The sequence below is a fragment of the Saccopteryx bilineata genome, chromosome 1, assembly GCF_036850765.1.
Source record: "Saccopteryx bilineata isolate mSacBil1 chromosome 1, mSacBil1_pri_phased_curated, whole genome shotgun sequence".
Taxonomy (NCBI): Eukaryota; Metazoa; Chordata; class Mammalia; order Chiroptera; family Emballonuridae; genus Saccopteryx; species Saccopteryx bilineata.
The window spans coordinates 260040350-260062964 of NC_089490.1; the positions used below are offsets into that span (position 1 = coordinate 260040350).

The window sequence follows — 22615 nt, forward strand, 5'->3', positions numbered from 1 at the left end:
TAGAGAAATGTACAGATGGGTTGGTTATATACCCTTAATTATACATGGGCGGGGGGAAAGCCTGACATCACGGCATAAGCTTATAACCTTTGCTTTCACCTACACAGGTTTGGGAAAAGGATGAAGGAGGGATGGGACACAATTCATTAGCAAGTTTATAACATTCATCTATAGGATTCATAAAAGGATGTTTCTATACATTAAAACTAACAAGGTAACACAATTGTAAAAATGGCACTTTACATATTAAAAGACATTCTATATTTTCTAGTGCTCATTTGCTATTCCTTTGTTTCGAGATATATACATTAACTACAGCTTTAAGGAGGGGAGAGGTAGTTTCCATGGGGACAAATGCCTGTAAATGGCCCATTAATATAAGAAAAGTTTTAATTTACTCTTTCTTTCCCTGCACCTGGCTAGCTATTCACCTATTTCCTTACAGGTGTAGGGGAAGGTCAGAGAATCCAAATCTCCATCCCCTCTGCATTTACCATACAATGTTTTTGACCATACTGGTTTTATGCTAATCACACAAGCATAGAAATCCAATTTACAAAATCTCTCTGCACCTAGCCCAAATTAATAAAGTGTTCTTTAAGCTTCCTAAAATATTAATATTAATTCTGTAACTTTTGATACCTTACAACAATACAAAGTCACTTAGGGTGGGAAAGGCTTAGTCTTAAAACTAAGCCTTAGGCTATAACAACCCTGCCTACTTATAGCCTGTCCCCCACACCCAATGCAAACTATAAGCAAGCAAACATATATATCATATTAAATATTTACAAACTTATTTGACCAACAGTTTGCAAAGCTATTTAATATGTTTATCATACTAAATGAGATAGTATGGAACTAACTTTACAGTTATCAATTGTTGGTCAAATAAGTTTGTAAGTATGATATTGTTATAAAGTACTGCACCCCAGATTCTGAAAGGCACTGTACCTCCGTAAAGCCAGTAGCCACCTCGCAGAGATATCTACCGGGGTATAGTAAGAACTCCTTGGACTCTCACCTTCTGGAGACTGTGGATCACAACTCCAGACTGATTCTCTTCATCCTCCAAAGAGGAACTGAAAACATCAGCTCCCGCTTCTGGGCGTGAGCCCTGGGCCACCGCCACCTTCTGCTCCATGGGCCTTGCAGACCTTCCCCGGCCTCAGCCCCAGCCTCCCACCACTGCTGGCTCTCAACAACGTCCAGGGCAATCTGCAACTCATGAACCTGTGATTCCTTCTCCAGTGAGTATTTGCTCCATTTCCAGGCAAATCTCGCAAACCTGGTTGGCCTCCTTCTCTAGCGCTTCCTCCAGCTCCAGGGTCAGCATCTCTTTCTCCCACGTTTGCTCCAGCTCCTTCCACTTCTTGGTTTGCAGGTCCCAGGCAGCCTCTTCTACAGAGCTCTCGGTTTCTTCACACATGGTTGTAAAAGTCAGCCAGCCTATGGTCCCCAAAAGGACAGCCATGGGGAACCATAACAGCAGCCAATCCTCTACTCCACTGCTCAAATGTGGTGGTGGCTGCATACTCATCTGTATCGAATCTTGCCGACTACACCAAATGTAAAGCCAGTATCCGCCATCGTGGCCACTCATATGCAGGTTCACATTAGATTCAGACAGATGGTAATGAAACAATGGGGTCAAGAACTGGTGGGCCAGTACCTTTAATCCTAGCTTGCACCCGGCGGGCAAGTAAAAACACACACTGGGCTCCAAAACCCATTCATTCAGTGCTCACAAAGCTACTGACTTATCCAAGTTTCCTAGAATCAAAGGTTTCTAGCTCACTAGAATTATTCACCTCTGTTCCCCATCTCCCTCCTTCTCCCTGCACAAACTCTGCACAAACTGGCTTCTCCCTCAGCACTCCACCATCTTGGCTGCTTCTCCTGGCCTCTTCCTCATGGCCTTTCTCTGCTCTCCTCTCTAATGCTAATCTCAGGAACCGAGAGAGAGCAAGCTCCCAGTCTGCCCCATTTTATAGTGTAGAAATCAAAACCTTTAATCCAATATACAAACAAAGAAGTATAAGTGACTGATACAAAGTCACTTATCTGAGGCATAATGGGATTCCTCATGAGAGTGCACCACTCCACATCAAAAAGGGTGGGAAATGGCCCTGGCCGGTTGGCTCAGTGGTAGAGCGTTGGCCTGGCGTGCAGGGGTCCCGGGTTCGATTCCCAGCCAGGGCACACAGGAGAAGCACCCATCTGCTTCTCCACCCCTCCCCCTCTCCTTCCTCTCTGTCTCTCTCTTCCCCTCCCGCAGCCGAGGCTCCATTGGAGCAGAGATGGCCCGGGCGCTGGGGATGGCTCCTTGGCCTCTTCCCCAGGTGCTAGAGTGGCTCTGGTAGCAACAGAGCGATGCCCCGGAGGGGCAGAGCATCGCCCCCTGGTGGGCAGAGCGTAGCCTCTGGTGGGCGTGCCGGGTGGATCCCGGTCGGGTGCATGCAGGAGTCTGTCTGACTGTCTCTCCCCGTTTCCAGCTTCAGAAAAATACAAAAAAAAAAAAAAAAAAAAAAGGTGGGAAAGGCTTAGTCCCAAAACCAAACCCCAGGCTACAAGGATCCTGCCTGTCCACAGCCCACCCCCAACACACATTATTATAATCATGCCCATCCCAAGCAAGAAGGGCAACCAGTACCATCACCTAGGTAATGGGCTTCCACATGGGCAGCGCCATCTTTAACAAAGTGAGTATAATATATATATTTTATCTGCCCAACAACCTCACTTCATTGAATCCACATAGAGACACCCAGTCCAGATGAGTTTTGAAGAGTTTTATTGAAGGAGGAAATTTGTTAAATATTCGGGCCACATATGGCTGACATGGGGCATAGCAGGCCCAAATCGTGCGCGCTGAGTATATTTCAGGAACTGGTTATCTACCCTTTGACCACATACATGTTGGGGGGCATGACAGCATGACACAATCATTAATAAGATTATAACATTTGACAAGATTTACGTTACATTAACAAGATTAACATTTGTCATGTTGGAGAGGCTGTGGAGAAAAAGGAACCCTCATACACTGTTGGTGGGAATGTAAAGTAGTACAACCATTATGGAAGAAAGTATGGTGGTTCCTCAAAAAACTGAAAATAGAACTACCTTATGACCCAGCAATCCCTCTACTGGGTATATATCCCCAAAACTCAGAAACATTGATACGTAAAGACACATGCAGCCCCATGTTTATTGCAGCATTGTTCACAGTGGCCAGGACATGGAAACAACCAAAAAGCCCATCAATAGATGACTAGATAAAGAAGATGTGGCACATATACACTATGGAATACTACTCAGCCATAAGAAATGATGACATTGGAACATTTACAGCAAAATGGTGGGATCTTGATAACATGATACGAAGTGAAATAAGTAAATCAGAAAAAACCAGGAACTATATTATTCCATACGTAGGTGGGACGTAATAGTGAAACTAAGAGACATTGATAAGAGTGTGGTGGTTACGGGGGGGAGGGGGGAATGGGAGAGGGAAAAGGGGTGGGGAGGGGCACAAAGAAAACAAGATAGAAGGTGACAGAGGACAATCTGACTTTGGGTGGTGGGTATGCAACATAATTGAACGACAAGATAACCTGGACTTGTTATCTTTGAACATATGTATCCTGATTTATTGATGTCACCCCATTAAAAAAATAAAATTATAATAATAATAAAAAAAAAGATTAACATTTGTCTAGGGGATTTACAAGAAATGTTAAAACTTTCTCTTTTTTTTTTATTTTTTTTTTATTTTTTTTATTTTTTTCATTTTTCTGAAGCTGGAAACAGGGAGAGACAGTCAGACAGACTCCCGCATGCGCCCGACCGGGATCCACCCGGCACGCCCACCAGGGGCGGTGCTCTGCCCCCCAGGGGGCGATGCTCTGCCCATCCTGGGCGTCACCATATTGCGACCAGAGCCACTCTAGCGCCTGAGGCAGAGGCCACAGAGCCATGCCCAGCGCCCGGGCCATCTTTGCTCCAATGGAGCCTTGGCTGCGGGAGGGGAAGAGAGAGACAGAGAGGAAAGCGCGGCGGAGGGGTGGAGAAGCAAATGGGCGCTGCTCCTATGTGCCCTGGCCGGGAATCGAACCCGGGTCCTCCGCACGCTAGGCCGACGCTCTACCGAATGTTAAAACTTTCAAGGTAATACAATCAAAGTCATTCACAAATCCCTTTAGTATCTATCTCTCCTCCTTTGCCTAGAGGTACACGTTAATCTCAGGATTCCAAGAAGGGAGGAAGAGCTAGGATCAGTGTAGAGTGGTATTGCAAGTGTGAAAGGGAGTTCTTCAGATAACCTTAATCCCTTCAGAGAACTTAAAACCAAATGACTCTAGTTGTCCTTGTAAGTCGGGAGACTTCTATATTCTTTTTCCTCCATTTTCCAAAGAAAGGATAGGACAGAAAGCCTGACTTTTCCTTTTAAAATGGCATTGCCAATACTAAGTTTTATAGTTCTCTGGTACCTTACTACAATATATAGGTTTGCTCGCTGTAAAGCCAGTAGCCATGGCCACCATCACAGCCGCCTGGCCCATGTAGGTTTGCATTGGATTCGAACAGACGGTAATGAAACAATGGAGCGAGCCAAGAACTGTTGGGCCATTAGCTTTAATCCTAGCTTGCACCCGGTGGGCAAGTCAGTGGCTTTGGGAGCCCTGAATGGAAGGGAAGTGTTTTCCCACTGTGTGTATTTCTTGCCCGCTGGGTGCAAGCTAGGATAAAGATGACCGCCCACCAGTTCTTGGCTCCATTGTTTCATTACAGTCTGTCGGAATCAAATGCGAACCTGCATGGGCCAGGCGGCTGTGATGGTGGTTGTGGCTACTGGCTTTACAATCACCATTTCCAAGCACTGAAAGCCTGTCCGTCCAGGTCCACCTCCACATATAACTTCAGCTCCGCTCCATCCTCATCTTACAGAAGCCCTAGAAACGAGGCTCTGAACCTCCCTTACCTTCACTGACGCTTACACGGTCTCGCTACGTCTTCCCAAGTCCCGTGCTAGATTTCGGTGGGGCAAGGGCGGGCCTAAGGGTTGAACAGAGCAGACATCCGGCACCATCCCGGGAAGGGCACGCGGGTTGCAGTGTCGACCGGGCGGCACCTCCCGCTCCAGGTTGCGCTGCGCGGTCACGTGGCCGGAGGACGCGGCGGGGAGTCTCGGCGTGGGGTGAGCGGGTGACCGCGGTGACGCCGGGGTTCTGATGGGCAGGCCGCTCGGGGGGTCCCAAACCCTCCCTTGGGGAGGGGACTGAGGCCGGGCAGAGAGACCGCGGCAACCGCGAGTGGGGAGGGCCACGGGGCGGGGCGCGCGCCTCCGTGGACCCTCGGCAGGTGTGAGTGAGATGGCAAATCGGCTCTTTCCACGCTAATGCCAGTTTAAAGGTCTAGTCCGACATTGAAAATAGAAGAAATAGGCTGAAAGAGCCTTTTTTCTTTTTCTTTCTTTTTTTTTTCTACTCCCCACTTTCTCCCCCCCCCCTTCTGTTTTCCTTTCTTTCTTTCTTTTTTTTAATATTAATTTTGACCCTTAACACAGTGCACGAAATGCAATGTATAGTATCCTGGACTGGATCCTGGAACATAAGTAGAAAAACTGGGTAATTCTAATAGGGTCTATTGTTTATTTAATGTTAAGTTCTTAATTTTGATAAATGTACCCTAATATTAACAGTAGAGAAATCTAGGTAAAGGGTATACAGTTCTCTGTATTATCTGTGCGACTTACTGTAAATCTAAAACTTTTTAACAGAAAAAGTGACAAAACAAAATCCTCTGGTGCTGTGCAGCAGGCCATTCTTCACCCAGCAGGGGTTCTGTTCATTCCTCTTTCCCAGGCCTGGCATGAAGTGTTTGTTTGACCAACTTGTTTGCTAAGGCAAGTGTTGTTAGGCTACTGGGTGTGGATTCTTCTAGTCCAAGTTTCCGAGGCAGGAGTCCTGTTTTCTCTTTTAAATCTGTCCGTCAGATATCTCTGGAGCACCTGTTATGCGCAAGCAAATGAGACATATGTACTCCCTGCACTAGGGGTGTGTACAGTAAAAGCACTAGGTAAAAAGTAAGGGTTATTGAAAGAAACAGTACAGAGCTAGGACAGCTCAGAGGCAGGAGAAATCACATCAAGCTAAGGATAGTCTGGAAAGCCACTGGAGGGAGTGGCTGTCATGAAGTGAGCAGGGCCTGAGAGGAGAAAGCCCCAGCTGGGGATGGAAGGTGACCAGGCTGAGGCCACCAGGAGCAGGTGTAGTCCCTCTTACATGGAAGCACAGAGCATGCCCAGGGAATGACGGTTGAAACAGGAAGTGAAAACAGGATTCTTCTTGTAGAAAACAGGGTCACACTTTTATTATATAAGCCACGAGAACCATGGAATGCAATGGGCATCATTAAAACTGTGCTTGGCAACTGTGTAGGATAGCTTGGAGTATTTGGAACTATTAGTCTAGCCCAGTAGAACAAGAAATTCAGCCAGGCTTGTGAAGTTAAGTTGCATAAAAGTTAATGTGCATATAGCCTTGAAAGATTTCGTGGACCTAGAAGACTTGGCAGCTGAAGGTACCAAACAAAGAAAGAATTTTAAAAAGGGGGGGGGAGGAGGGAGGGAGGGAGAAAAAACAATTCCAAAGTTTTAATCCTGGTTGTTTTAGAGCATTGTTGACACATTTGCAGAAATAGAGGACTCAGGAGTAGACATGGCGGTAGTGGGCGAGAGGAATGAATTTGTTTTTGAACCTGCAGTGTTTGAATTGCTGTCAGGATATCCTGCTGGAGTTGTGTATTTAAGAACGGAAGCCAAACATATACAGAAGGGACAGGATGAGGAAGCAGAGCCTGAGCGAGCAGATGAGAGAGTTGGGGGTTCCTGGGGGGTGGAAGAGCCACAATGGGCCGGGGATCTGGATGTGGTGTGTCAGTAAGCACAGCCTCTGTAGAAGTGAAGGTGGCTGAGGAGCGAGACTAGGTCTGGATTTAGCGATTAGGTAGTCACTGGTCACTTTTCAAAGAGTTGTTTTAGTGGAGAAAGGGTGATTGTCTGCTTAGTCTGCAAACTGTTCATTCTGTGGCCTTTCCAAGTGGCCAGACCTCAGAACAAGGAGCCAGAGAGATGGTTTCTAGTTCTGGCTCTGCCACTACCTGTATAATTTGTGGCTAGTCCTGTATGCCTAGACTGGCATAGGGAAATATATCTTAATAAGACCAGAAGGACCCTTTTATTTTCTAAGTAATGCCTCCTAGTTCACAGGACAAGGGTTCCATGGGGCACACTTTGGAAAATGCAGATATAGAACCAAGATTTTAGAGCTCTAAAGAATAATTTTTTAAAATCTTATGTAATCCCACTATTTGACAAATGAAGAAACTAATACTCAAATTCTAATTCATTACATATATAATCCTATAAAGCAGTTATGCTTAAACCCATTTTGGAGATTTGAATATAAGCTCCAAGAAGTTAAGTAACTTGCCCAGCATCACAGAGCAGCAAGTAGTAGAGTGAAATTTGAACCCAGACCTCCCAAAGCCAGGCCTTCTCTGTTGCAGATCTTAGTTGTCAACAATTTTTTTTTTTTTTTAACAGAGAGAGAGAGTCAGAGAGAGGGATGGACAGGGACAGACAGGAACAGAGAGAGATGAGAAGCATCCATCAGTTTTTTCATTGCGACACCTTAGTTGTTCATTGACTGCTTTCTCATATGTGTTTTGACCGTGGGCCTTCAGCAGACCGAGTAGCCCCTTGCTCGAGCCAGCGACCTTGGGTCCAAGCTGGTGAGCTTTTGCTCAAACCAAATGAGCCCGCGCTCAAGCTGGCGACCTCAGGGTCTCGAACCTGGGTCTTCTGCATCCCAGTCCAACGCTCTATCCACTGTGCCACTGCCTGGTCAGACAGTTGTCAACAATTTTTATAAAGAATTTATTGTGGATAAAGCATCTATCCGGAGCACTGAGGTTGCTGGTCAAAACTGAGCTTGCCCGGTCAAGGCACATAGGGGAGTTGATACTTCCTGATCCTCACCCCCTTCTCTCTCTCTTTTCCCTCTCTAAAATGAATAAATAAATTCTAAAAAAAACTAAAGAAAAAAGGAATTTACATATTGATTTTTAGAGAGAAGAGACTAAGAGAGACAGAGGGAGATAAGAGCAGGAAGCATCAGCTTGTAGTAGGTGCTTCTCATATGTGCCCAGACTGGGAAAGCCCGAGGTTTCAAACCTGCAACCTCAGCATTCTCAGTCAATGCCTCATCCACTGCACCACCACAGGTCAGCCTGGTTGTCAACATTGAATGCATTTAAAACTAATTCAATGTAATGGTAGTAATGTGTTCCAAAAGTCAAGTTTAATTTGACTACATTCCATATTATTATTAGTAGTAGTATATAAAAAGTGGAAGAGTACACAGCCAATAGTTCCCAAAATAAAAGTACTGTTTAAAAAACAGTAGAGCCCTGGCCAGTTGGCTCAGCGGTAGAGCGTCGGCCTGGCGTGGGGGGGACCCGGGTTCAATTCCCGGCCAGGGCACATAGGAGAAGCACCCATTTGCTTCTCCACCCCCCCTCCTTCCTCTCTGTCTCTCTCTTCCCCTCCCGCAGCCGAGGCTCCATTGGAGCAAAAATGATGGCCCGGGCGCTGGGGATGGTTCCTTGGCCTCTGCCCCAGGAGCTAGAGTGGCTCTGGTCGCGGCAGAGCGACGCCCCCGAGGGGCAGAGCATCGCCCCCTGGTGGGCAGAGCATTGCCCCTGGTGGGCGTGCCGGGTGGATCCCGGTCGGGCGCATGCAGGAGTCTGTCTGACTGCCTCTCCCCGATTCCAGCTTCAGAAAAATACAAAAAAAACAACAACAACAAAAAACCCAAAAAACAAAACAAAACAGTAGAGCATTGGACCACGTGAATGCTTATTATGTTCAACTCTGAATAGCAGGAAAACATTCCCATGGCGCCTGGATATATGTGGTGCATTAAAAAATATTCTTAGCTAATCCTGCGATTGCATATTCTTTCCTTTTATTGCTTTTTTCCTTTGTATTAACCAATTTTGTTTCCTTTACTGTTGGCTGTTTAACCATGACCACACCTTCCTTAACAGAGATGTAAGATTGCATTTATAAACAGGAATCTGCTGCACTAGAGGTAAAACACAGCCTCTTATATAATAAATAATTTCCTATCTACCCTGACAAATAAAAATACAAGGAACTCGCCTGACCAGGCGGTGGCGCAGTAGATAGAGCATCAGACTGGGATGCGGAAGGATCTAGGTTCGAGACCCCAAGGTCGCCAGCTTGAGCGCGGGATCATCTGGTTTGAGCAAAAAGCTCACCGGCTTGGATCCAAGGTCTCTGGCTCCAGAAAGGGGTTACTTGGTCTGCTGAAGGCCCATGGTCAAGGCACATATGAGAAAGCAATCAATGAACAACTAAGAAGTCGCAACACGCAACGAGAAACTAATAATTGATGCTTCTCATCTCTCTCCGTTCCTGTCTGTCTGTCCCTGTCTATCTCTGCCTGTATTAAAAAAAAAAAAAAAAAAAAAAAAAAAACAAAACAAGGAACTTATTTACTTAGGAAATAAACTTGTGAACCAAGATGATTTTATAAATATTTGGGGAAAAAATAGGTCCAATAGACTGTGTTGAGTATTGCTAAAAATAGCTATTTTAGCCTTTTACTTTCAATTCCATTAGATATCATAAATAATAGAAACTTGGTTTACTCTGATGTTAATATCACTGACTGACATCAGGGCTCTGGATTCAGAGTCTGGCTCTGGCTCTTGTTAGCTGTGTTACTTAACCTGGTTGTGCTTCAATTTAACTGTTTGTATTTAAATAATAATAGTGTGTCTGTAAAGTCATGGTGCACTTTTGACCAGTCACAGGAAAGCAACAAAAGACAATAGAAATGTGAAATCTGCTCCAAATAAAAGGAAAACTCTCCCAGTTTCATACCTATTCAGTGCAGTTCGATGTGGGCTCACGCACAGATTTTTTAGGGCTCCTTAGGAAGCTGTCCCGTATAGCCTCTACAGACTCGTCACTGACTGATGGCCTACCAGAACGGGGTTTCTCCACCAAACTGCCAGTTTCCTTCAACTGCTTATCCCACTGAGTAATGTTATTCCTATGTGGTGGCGCTTCGTTATAAACGTGCCGATATTCACGTTGCACTTTGGTCATGGATTAGAATTTAGCGAGCCACAGAACACACTGAACTTTCCTCTGTACCGTCCACATCTCGACTGGCATGGCCGTGGGCTGCTCTGCTGTATACACGGTGTTATGTCATTATCTGCGCATGCGCACATGCTGCCACATCATTCTAGAGAAACTGGGAGGGTTTTCCTTTTATTTGGTGATTTCACATTTCTATCGTCTTTTGTTGTTTTCCTGTGACCGGTCAAAAGTGCACCATGACTTTACGGACACACTGTAGTGTTGTCTTACAGAGTGTTTGTAAAGATTAAATAGAATAATCTAACTCCATGGCCAGTTTTCTCAGTGGATAGAGCGTTGTCCTGGTGTATGGACTTCCCCGGTTTGATCCTGGGTTCGATTCCCGATCAGGGCACACGTGAGAAGTGACCATCTGCTCCTTTCTCCCTCTTTCTCCACGTCCTCTCTCTCCCTCTCCCCCTTCTCTCCATTCTCTCCTTCCACAGCCAGTGGCTTAATTGGTTCAAGTGTGGGCCCCGGACTCTGAGGATAGCTTGGTTGATTCAAGCATTGGCCCCAGACAGGGGTTGCCAGGTCAATTCCAGTTGGGACACATGTGCCATCTATCTCACTTATTATCTTCCTCTCACTTATAAATAAAATAGAATAAAATAATCCAAGTAAAACATTTAGAATAATGCCTAGAACACAGAAAGCAAGCAGTAAGTGCTAGGTAGTGATTATTAATTATGTCATTTAAAAAATTGTTCCTGGTCCTGGCCAGTTGGCTCAGTGGTAGAATGTTGGCCCTGTGTGTGGATGTCCTGAGTTCAACTCCTAGTCAGGACACACAGAAGAAGTACCCATCTGCTTCACCCCTACCCCTTCTTCTCTCTCTTCCCTTCCCGCACCCATTGCTCAATTGGCTCCAGCGAGTTGACCACGAGCGCTGAGGATGGCTCCATGGCCTCCACCTTAGGTGCTAAAAAAAATGGCTCCAGCCCTGGCCGGTTGGCTCAGTGGTAGAGCGTCAGCCTGGCATGCAGGAGTCCTGGGTTCGATTCCTGGCCAGGGCACGCAGGAGAAGCGCCCATCTGCTTCTCCACCCCTCCCCCTCTCCTTCTTCTCTGTCTCTCTCTTCCCCTCTTGCAGCCAAGGCTCCATTGGAGCAAAGTTGGCCCGGGCGCTGGGGATGGCTCTATGGCCTCTGTCTCAGGCTAGAATGGCTCTGGTTGCAACAGAGCAACGCCCCAGATGGGCAGAGCATCGCCCCCTGGTGGGCGTGCCGATTGGATCCCGGTTGGGCGCATGCAGGAGTCTGTCTGACTCCCTCCCTGTTTCCAGCTTTGGAAAAATACAAAAAAAAAAAAAAAATTAACATATTATTGAGGTAAAATACATATAATAAAATGCACCATTGTAAATATACAGTTGGATTATTTTTGACAAACCATCATTCTTGTCATGATAGAAGACTTCCCCATTATCCAAAGACGTTCCCTCATGTCCCTCAAAGTTCACCTTCCCACCCCAGGCAACCTTTGATCTATTGTCTGTTACAAACATTAGTTTTGCCAGCGTTTCATACAGTATGTGGTTCTTTGGTTAGCATAGTGTCTTTAAGACTCACTCATGTGGCCTGACCTGTGGTGGCGCAGTGGATAAAGCGTCGACCTGGAAATGCTGAGGTCGCCGGTTTGAAACCCTGGGCTTGCCTGGTCAAGGCACATATGGGAGTTGATGCTTCCAGCTCCTCCCCCCTGTCTCTCTCTCCTCTCTCTCTGTCTCTCTCTCTCTCCTCTCTAAAATGAATAAATAAAAATTTAAAAAAAAAAAAAGCTTTAAGAAAAAAAAAAGACTCACTCATGTTATTACATTATCAGAAATTCATTATTTATTGCTGTGTATATTCTATTGTATGGACATATTCTAATGTGTCTGTTTTCCTGTTGATGGGCATTTGGGTTCTTTCTAGGTTGGGACTGAGTTGAGTACTGCTGGGAAAACTCATGCACACACCTCAGTGTGAACATATGATTTCATTTCTCATGGGTCAATACCAAGAATGCAGTTGCTGGATCACCATTGAAAACAAACTGTCACGTCAGACTGGGATGCGGAGGACCCAGGTTCGAGACCCTGAGGTCGCCAGCTTGAGCGCGGGCTCATCTGGCTTGAGCAAAAAGCTCACCAGCTTGGACCCAAGGTCACTGGCTCGAGCAAGGGGTTACTCGGTCTGCTGAAGGCCCACGGTCAAGGCACATGTGAGAAAGCAATCAATGAACAACTAAGGTGTCGCAACGAAAAACTGATGATTGATGCTTCTCACCTCTCTCTGTTCCTGTCTATCTATCCCTCTCTCTGACTCTCTCTCTGTCCCTGTAAAAAAAAAAGAAAGAAAGAAAAAGAAAAAAAAAGAAAAAGAAACTGTCAAACTTTTCACAGTGTTTGTGCCATTTTATACTCCCACCAACAGTGTATGTGGTTGTGCACATCCTCAGCAACACTTGGGACTGGTAGTAGTAGGTGATGGATCTCATTGTAGTTTAAATCTACAATGCCCTGATGACTAAGGATGTTGAGTGTCTTTCTTTCTTTGTATCTTCTTTAATGATGTATTACTTCACATCTTTTAAGGGTCTTTGTTTTTAAACATTGAAAATATGTAGTATTTTGACACTAAAAATGATCGAAAATCCTTCATACATTTTCAGATTTATTTAGCATCTACATGTGGGAGAATCTAAGAGAGAGATCTCACCAAAAAATGAAATTTAATTATTTTTGGAAGACTCACATTTATTTTTGAAAGTCCTGGTAAGCAATAAGCAATTACTTAAACAGCAGGATATTTAGGAAAAGTATGTCAGGGATATGTGTGTGTGTGTGTGTGTGTGTGTGTGTGTGTTTAATGAGTCTTGTGAAAAGGATGAAATATTTCTAAATAACGACAGCAAAGCAGCTATTTTGAAATGTATGGTGGTGAAAGTCCCTCTTAACTGTACTTTGTATGACCCTGAGCACTCCAGGTGCTCTTCAGCCACCAAGTAGGCCACTGTCACCAGGTAGGTGTCCTTGTCTTCAGATGGGGATGGCTCAGTGATGATTTCTCTGTTTGGTATTTTTACCTGGATATGTTTTTTTGGGGGGAGGAAGGGCAGGCAGTTAGTGCTAGAGTATCTAGTGTGAAGCCTTGCCGAGGTGACCGTTTTGTTTTCCTGCCCTAGAGGCAAGTTGATTTCAGTTTGTATATTCCTTCCTTGCTTTATTCTTTTATTAAACAAATATTTATGGCCTGACCTGTGGTGGTGCAGTGGATCAAGTGTTGACCTTGAACGCTGAGGTTGCCAGTTCGAAACCCAGGCTTTCCTAGTCAAGGCACATATGGGAGTTGATGCTTCCTGCTCCATATCCCTTCTCTCTCTCCGTCTCCACTCTAAAATGAATAAATAAAATTGTAAAGAAAAAAACCCAAACATTTATGGAGCACTGATTATGTCTCAGTGTTAGGCATTAGGAGTGCAGTCATGATACAGAGAAGACAAACACTTCTGCCCTTGTGGAGCTCACGTTCCTCACAGGGACACCGAGAGTAGGTTTGGGCTCTAGTGGGGGAAAACTTTCAGGGTGCACTACATCTTGAGAGGCATCTCAGACAGGCTGGAGCCACCCTCAGCTTCAGTGGGCTCCCTCTTTTGCACTGCCCTCCCTCTTTTAGTGGCATGATTGGAAAAATGAGTAAAATATGGAGCACTATGTTAGAAGGTCGTAAGTGCAAGGAGAAAGATAAACCGGAAAGTGGGACAGGGAGATTTTAGGTGGGGTGCCAGGAAAGGCCCCACCGAGAAGGTAAGACTGAAAAAGGACCCACAGGAGGTGAGGAATCAGCCGAGCAACTTGGGGCAAAAACATTCCTTCCTCCGTGCAGGGCAAGCACATGCTCTGGGGCGGAAATGCTTGGCACAGTCAAGAACACAGGGAGGGCCTGAGCTGTGGTGGCGCAGTGGATAAAGTGAACCTGGAAACGCTGAGGTTGCCAGTTCGAAACCCTGGGCTTGCCTGGTCAAGGCAGATTTGGAAGTTGATGCTTCCTGCTCCTCTCTCTTTCTCTCTCTCTCCTCTCTAAAATGAATAAATAAATTATATATATATAAAAAAAGAACATGGGAAGACCAGGGCAGTCAGACTAGGCACTGACCCGGGCTGAGGTGAGCATAGGGCCCTTGGCTATTAGAAGGCTTTGGTATTTAAAATAAAAAAGGTTTTGGTATTTGCTCTGTTGCATTGCAAAATAGGCTTTGTACAAAGATGCGATTTGAGAAAGAGAGAGGTGGGGCACCTTTGTCCCTCCCACCTTTCACTGTCACAAATACAAAAAGCTTTGCTCTTAGTTTCTGCACAGAAATGGCAAATGAACCAAGTGGGGCTGTAGAAGAAACTGGAAGAGCCCCGAGTTCCTGGATTGGGTAGAGAGCTGTGAGGGGACAGAGGCAGCAAGGTCCGAGTCATTGCAAGTCTCGTTTTTCAGAGACTTTTTCTGAATTTTATGTAGCTCTTAGGTTTGTGAAATGGAACCCTTTCTTTGTATATCAAGAGTGTGCTGCCTGACCAGGCAGTGGCGCAGTGGATAGAGCATCGGACTGGGATGCGGAGGACCCAGGTTCGAGTCCCCGAGGTCGCCAGCTTGAGCATGGGCTCATCTGGTTTGAGCAAAGCTCACCAGCTTGGACCCAAGGTCACTGGCTTGAGCAAGGGGTTACTCCCTCGGTCTGCTGAAGGCCCACGGTCAAGGCACATATGAGACAGCAATCAATGAACAACTAAGGTGTCGCCATGCGCAATAAAAAACTAATGATTGATGCGTCTCATCTCTCTGTTCCTGTCTCTCTTCCCCTGTCTATCCCTTTCTCTGAAACAAAGGAAAAAAAAAGAAATTAAAAAAAGAGTGTGCTGGCCCTGGCCGGTTGGCTCAGCGGTAAAGCCTCGGCCTGGAGTGCAGGGGACCCGGGTTTGATTCCCGGCCAGGCCACATAGGAGAAGCGCCCATTTGCTTCTCCACCGCCCCCCCCTCCTCTCTGTCTCTCTCTTCCCCTCCCACAGCCAAGGCTCCATTGGAGCAAAGATGGCCCGGGCGCTGGGGATGGCTCCTTGGCCTCTGCCCCAGGCGCTAGAGTGGCTCTGGTCGCGGCAGAGCATCGCCCCTGGTGGGCGTGCCAGGTGGATCCCGGTCGGGCGCATGCAGGAGTCTGTCTGACTGTCTCTCCCCGTTTCCAGTTTCAGAAAAATACAAAGAAAAAAAAAAAAGTGTGCTGTTTCGTTGGCACAGAGTGACCTGCTGTGTTCTGATAGTAGATTATTGCATTCAGTGAGAGACTCTCATGCTTCCTTACAATCCACTGCATCTTTGAATGAACAAGTTGGATTTTTTTCTTACCTAAAACAGTCCGGAAAAGTTGAATTGGGTTGTATTTGCGTGCTGGTTCTTCTCTGGGGTAGTCCTGCCTGCAAAACACAAGAAGGAGCTTTTCTTCCTTGGAAAAGCCCACTTCCTTATACTGGTGGTGTTTTAACTACTGTTTTTCTTCACTACAGATAAACTGTTTTGCTTTATGGTAAAGACAGCATCTGGCTGATGAGCGGCGTGTTGAGGCCACCAAGTGAGGCGGGGGCGCCGAGCTGGGAAACCGAGGAGGAGGACGATGACATGGCAGAAGGCGATTTAGGGTATGGCCTCGGAAGAAGGCCCGGCAGCATTTATGAAGTGCAAGTTCCACATTTACTTACATCTAGAAAAAGATCAGATGAAAGGAACTTTAGCCCTCCCCCATCTCCAAGAAAGGGGGAAGAAAGAAGTCGTGCAGTTTTTCAGTATTCCAGGTCTAAGAGCTTGCAAGATACAGACCCTGAAGGGTCCAGGATTTTCCACCACAGACGGCAAAGTAGCACTGGTAAGAAAGGATGCTTAGTGTCCTCTGCCTCCTCCCCCCACCCCTGTGACTCCTGTCAGTGTTTCCACGCTTCCAGCACATGAAAATGGATCACTAGAGTGGATTCATCTCTTGAGATTGGTGATGGTTCAAAAGTCATTGATGTTTCTAGTTCCAAGAATTGTTCAAATTGTGAAGTACACTTGTTATTCAGAATTAATACATATATGTTCCTGATATCGGTAAATAATTACCTACCTTGTTTCTTTTGTGATATAGTGGTATACTTCACTCATTCTTTTTTTTTTTTTTTTCCTTATTCAACAAATATTTATTGGGTACCTATTAGTTACCGGGAACAGTTCTAAGCTCTGGGGATAACGTCATTGAACGAAGTAATCGAAGGCTCTAAAGTCATGGAGTTTAGTTTACATTCTACATAGGAGAGGAGAGGAAACATAAACCTACAAATCACAGCTATAGAACGTCAGGCAGTGGTCAGTGACGGGATGGTGAGTGACTGGAGGGGCTGTGGCAGTGCTATTTTAGACGAGGGTCAGGGACTCTCTAAGGAGGTGACATTTGAGCACCACAAGCCTGGTGCTTATCTGGGGAAGGAGTGTTAGCAATAGGACACACACGCTTCTGGTTATTTTAGGGATGTCATAAAATTATCAAAATAAAATTAATCTTAATTTATTATAACTAAAATATGCTGTACATTAAAGAGAGAGTAAAACTCAAAATCACATTGGGATAGAATGATACAGCTCCAAAGCAATTAGGAACCCATGGGTGGAGTCCAGGCCTTGCTGTGGCACAGCCCTGTGTGGCCGAATTGTTTTGTAATCCACATTGTGAAACTTTTCCACCAAAGTAGAACAAACACAAATTAGAACCACACAAAAATAATTTTTAAGAAACCTGGTTTCAGATATACAACAACATGTTGTAGCTGGTGATCTATCCCTATCTCTCAAAATCCTTCCTGAAATTAGGATGGGATTATTTCATATTTTCCTTCCAGTTCCTTATCATACATTAGGGAATGCATACTGTTTTGCAAGCAAGATATTGAAAATGAACATGATGCTAAGATGCCTTTGTGAAAACATGGGGACACCACTGGGAGAGAAACAAGGTGTAACAGTAATAGTACGGGCTTCTGTTTTATTGTGTTAGGGACTTTTGTTTTTTTATCAAAGTTGACCTGATCCTAGATAAGAATATTGTGTGAATTTCCAAATAGGTAATTTTTGAATTACCAGAATGGTTTAAAACAACACAAATTTATTATCTTACAGTTCTGTAGGTCAGAAGTTTGAAACATCTCACTGGGCTAAAATCAAGCTGTTGGCAGGGCTGCCTTCCTTCCGGAGGCTGCAGGAGAGAATCTGTTTTCTTGCCATTTCCAGTTTCTGGCAGCCGCCTGCGTTCCTTGGCCCATGGCCCCTTCATCCATGTTTAAAGCCAGCAATGCCTGGTTGAGTCTTTCTCCTGCTGCATCAATCTGACATTAACTCTCCTGTCTTCCTCTTTCATTTATAAGGATCTGTGTTGTCACTGGACCCACATAGGTAATGTAGGATAATCTTCCATCACCAAATACTTAATTTAATCACATCTGCAAAGTCCCTCTTGCCATAAATTCACAGGTAATGGGACTCAGATGTGGATGTCATTGGGGGCCATTATTCTGCCTACCACAAGTATTAATAAAACAGAGCCTGTCATTAGCAATCCACAGTCACTTTTGCCCCTCCTTAGAGCCCTGTGCCATCAGAGTAAGAACACGATTAGGTTTTGCCTTGGATACTGTCATGTTGATGAAAGTTTAGAATAGCAAAGAAAAAAATTGTTTTGAGAAAATTTTAATATTCCTCAAAATATTCTTTTTATAATTTTTTTCTTCTTTTACTTCTCTTCCTCTTGCTTTAACTTACAACTTTAATGTTTTTCTGTTGCCAGTGAGACCACAATGAAAGGGATGCTCCTGCAAAGCTCAGTGTAACATCTCAATTGGTCACATTAAAGAGAGAGTCATTTACGTCCTAGGAGACCTCTAGTCATTCTCTTCGGAAAGAAGTTAAATTTAGGTTTTTTATTAGCTACACTGCTCAAAAAAATTAGGGGATATTTTAAAATAAATATGAAGCGATTAAAAAAAAGCATTTAATTTTTTTATTAAACAAGAACATCAGAAAAGCAAACACAAGTCAAAGAGAGTTGTTTGATTATGCAAATGAGATGCAAAACCAACTTTTATTTCACTGGTGAAAATGCACTATACAAAAGGCTGAAAGTACTGGAGTATCTGAACATTCCCTGATCTTGAAAGTAGATTTTGAAATATCCCCTAATTTTTGTGGGCAGTATATTTATACCACTATATTAATCAAACCTAAGCCTATGTAAACAGCAAAATGTATTTATTTCACTCACCAACATTCATGTTCTTTTGTATTGTGTTTGTATGTAGCAACTAACCAATTTATTAACAATAGTTTTATTTTAGAGTCCTTTTTAAAAAGTTTTTATTCAAACTATGCATCTCTTCATATGTGAAATATTTGAATCTACCTATTTTTATCATTGTTCGGTTTATTATAATTTCTCTTTGCAGTTTACGGGACTCTATGTTTGATAATTTGTAAACAAATGTTCTTATTTAACTATTTAAAGATAATATGTGTGTTTTTTTAATAGATTCTAATTCAGAATTGTCAAATGTAGAACTACGGCAACGTCTTGATGAAACATTAGAGGTAGGTACTCTGGCTAATATAAAAATTTTCATGTGAATAAAGTCTATTGGTAGACGTTTTGTTTAAGTAATACTAAAATTGTCTGAAAGTTAAATGTTGGATTGCCAGACATTCTCAATGAACCACAGGGTTAAAGCTCATACCTTTCAACTGGCTCCTCAGTTTCTCATCCTCCCCATCTCTCAAAAAATCTGTTTATGTAAACATGCCTTCCAACTCTCCTTCCGCCCCTAATCTACTGCTTCTCTAAATCTCCTGGAGAAACTAGTTATCGTTTCTTTCCATCTGTCTCCCCTGTATTTGGGGCTTAAAATTACCTGACTTAATTTAACCTCTTTGAAGTCAAAAGACCAGAAAGTATCCCAGGTGCTGGGAGCAGGCGTTTCTGTGGAGGGGTGCCAAATCTGCGGGGAAACAGCACGCCGGTCTCAGGGTGTGTTTGTAACTCTTGTGACAGTTGCTGTGTGCATTTCCCAGGGCCGCTATAACAAAGTACTACAAACTGCAGGCTTAACACAGCAGATATACTCCCTCAGTTCTGGAGGCTGAAAGTCCAAAATCAAGGTGTCAGTGGGCTACGTTCCCTCTGAGAGGTCTCGAGGAGAATCCTTTGCCTCTTCCTAGCTTCTGGTGGTTGCTCCCCACCCCCAACAATCTTTGTTCTTGGCATTCTTTGGCTTGTAGCTCCATTACTGCAGTCTCTGTCTGTCATCATAATGGCCTTCTCCCCTGTGTGACTGTGCCCAAATTTCTTCTCATTTTATAAGGACACCAAGTCATTGATTGGGGCTTACCGTAATCCATTCTGACCTCATTTTTTTTTAAAGCAGCTCTCTCCATATATTTTTTTAATTTTTATTTATTTATTTATTTATTTATTTTTTACAGAGACAGAGAGTGAGTCAGAGAGAGGGATAGACAGGGACAGACAGACAGGAACGGAGAGAGATGAGAAGCATCAATCATTAGTTTTTCATTGCACGTTGCAACACCTTAGTTGTTCATTGATTGCTTTCTCATATATGCCTTGACTGCGGGCCTTCAGCAGACCGAGTAAACCCTTGCTGGAGCCAGCGACCTTGGGTTCAAGCTGGTAGGCTTTTCCTCAAACCAGATGAGCCCGCACTCAAGCTGGCGACCTCGGGGTCTCAAACCTGGGTCCTCTGCATCTCAGTCCGATGCTCTATCCACTGCGCCACCGCCTGGTCAGGCCATTCTGGCCTCATTTTAACTTGATTGCATCTGAAAGACACTATGTCCTTTTTAAAAAAAATTTTAAGATTTTATTTATTGCTTTTTAGAGAGGAAGGGGAAGCGAGAACTATCCACTCATAGCTGCTTCACTTTAGTTGTTCATTACTTGCTTGTCGTGTAAGTGCCTTGACCAGACAAGCCCAGGGTTTTGAGCCAGCGACCTCAGTGTGTTCCAGGTCAATGCTCTATCTACTGCGCCACCACAGGCCAGAAGACCCTGTTTCCAAATAAGGTCATGATCACAGTACCAGGAGTTAGAATTTGAACATTTCTTTTGTGGAGGACACAGTTTAACCTGTAATAACTACTGTAGCTATGAGAACAATCCAATGCTTATTTTATATGGCCAAACGATTTTTTGTTTTTCACATTTTTAGTTGTGTGGCCTAGATGGGTAAAAGCAACAGATTTGGGCTTTCAGTTACAAATGGCCCCTGATAATGAGGCTCTCAGTTTTGGCTCACCCGTCCACTTAGAGAGCTGTAGTCATCCCCAACCTCATTTGTGAGGTCAGAGTGCTTTGAATCAAACTGCATGCTGTGCTTGAATGTAGACTAGAATCACGCCGGTCATTTGGGGCTGCACATCTTGCAGACAAGAAGACTAATTTTATTTCTCTTTGCAGGAGGTAGAAATTTTAAAAACTGAACTTGAGGCATCTCAAAGACAACTTGATGGTAAAGAGGAAGCATTGAAAATTCTTCAAAGTATGGTAAGAAGTTTTTTATTTTTATTTTTTTTAAAGATTTTATTTATTCATTATAGAGAGGGAGGGAGAAAGAGAGAGAGAGAAAGAGAGAGAGAGAGAAGGGGGAGGAGCAAAAAGCATCAACTCCCATATGTGCCTTGATCAGGCAAGCCCAGGGTTTTGAACTGGCAACCTCAGCGTTTCCAGGTTGACACTTTATCCACTGCGCCACCACAGGTCAGGTGGTAAGAAGTTTTTTAAAACTTTCATCACCTTTCATAATCTGATATTAAGTGGTATGGTTTTAGTTTTAAATTTTTTTCCAATTTATTGATTTTAGGGAGAGAGAGGAAGAGGGGAGGGAGAAAGAAACATCGATTTTGTTGTTCCACTCATTTATGCATTCTTTGAATGATTCTTGTATGTGCTCTGAGCCAAGATTGAACCTTCAACCTTGGCATATGGAGATGATGCTCTAACCCGGTGGTTTTCAACCGCTGTCTGTGGACTGGTGCCAGTTTCCAGAAATTTCCTGCCCTTCCATGGACTGGTGTCAGTCTCCAGAAGTTTCCTGCCTGCCCGTTAAAGAATTAACCACCCTGCTGTTGTATGATTATAGAGTCTATAATCATTGGGTTGAAAACCACTGCTCTAACCAAGCTACCAGGAGAGGGTGGTTTTAGCTTTTAAAACCAAAACAGCAGTGCTTAATATAATTGAGTTTCTTTTGAGGTTTACATTTTTTGACAGCTTTATTAAGGTATAATTTACATGCTGTGAAATTCAGTTGTTTTAAGTTGTTACTAAACTTAGAGTTGTGCAACCATCACCATAATCTAATTTTAGAACATTTTAACACCCCAAAAAGGAACTTCGTACACATTACACATTAGCAGTCACTCTCCATTTCTATCTCTAATCTTCCTTTCTTTTTTTTTGTGACAGAGGCAGAGAGAGGGACAGATAGGGACTGACAGACAGGACGGGAGAGAGATGAGAAGCATCAGTTCTTTTGTTGAGGAACCTTGGTTGTTCATTGATTGCTTTCTTGTATGTGCCTTGAACGTGGGCCTTCAGCAGACTGAGTAACCCCTTGCTCAAGCCAGTAACCTTGGGTTCAAGCTGGTGAGCCTTGCTCAAACCAGATGAGCCTGCACTCAAGCTGGCTACCTCGGGGTTTCAAACCTGGGTCCTCTGCATCCTAGTCCAACACTCTATCCACTGTGCTACTGCCTAGTCATGCTAATCTTTCTTTTTTTTAAATGAAATTTATTGAAGGAGGAGGGGAATAAAGAGGGACAAATATAACCCACATAGATGGGATATAAAACTGAGACTCATGGACACAGATGAAAGTGAGGTTTTTACCAGGTGGAGGGGAGTAAAGGACAAATTTATAGTGATGGAAAATTATTTGACTTTGGATTATGGAACACAACACAATCAACAGTTCAAATGGTATAGAGATGTTTACCTGAAACCTATGTATTTTTATTGATCAATGTTGCCCCATTAAATTTAATTTCTAATAAAACAAAACAGAACAAAAAAATGTAAATTTATTGTGATAACATTGGTTAGTTAATAGGATCAAACTGTTTTTAAGTGTACATTTTTATGATGTATAATCAGTATATTTCATTGTGTGCCCACCACCCAATCTACTTTCTGTCTTAAAGATTTGCCTCTTCTATTTTGTCTGGATTCTTTTGCATTTGAATTCTTTTAGTTAGCATACTTTTGAGAGTCAAGCATGGTATAGCATGTGTCAGTACATTCTTCCTCTTTATTGCCAAATAAT

General features: G+C 43.9%; 1 protein-coding gene across 3 annotated transcripts in view; it reads left to right on the forward strand.

Annotated features, from left to right (window-relative positions):
- Nucleotides 1-5066: 5066 nt before the first annotated feature.
- Nucleotides 5067-22615, forward strand: part of CCDC125 (coiled-coil domain containing 125) — a 43258-nt gene continuing 25709 nt past the window's right edge. For 2 of the 3 annotated variants that reach the window (XM_066241969.1, XM_066241971.1), the window contains exons 1-4: nucleotides 5067-5200; nucleotides 15773-16128; nucleotides 18814-18872; nucleotides 20752-20838. In XM_066241969.1, coding sequence (XP_066098066.1) covers nucleotides 15813-16128; nucleotides 18814-18872; nucleotides 20752-20838 — 462 coding nt within the window. In that variant the 5' untranslated portion in view covers nucleotides 5067-5200; nucleotides 15773-15812. Of the gene's footprint in view, nucleotides 5201-6446; nucleotides 6586-15772; nucleotides 16129-18813; nucleotides 18873-20751; nucleotides 20839-22615 lie in introns of those variants that run through there. The other variant, XM_066241970.1, reaches the window with a different exon arrangement.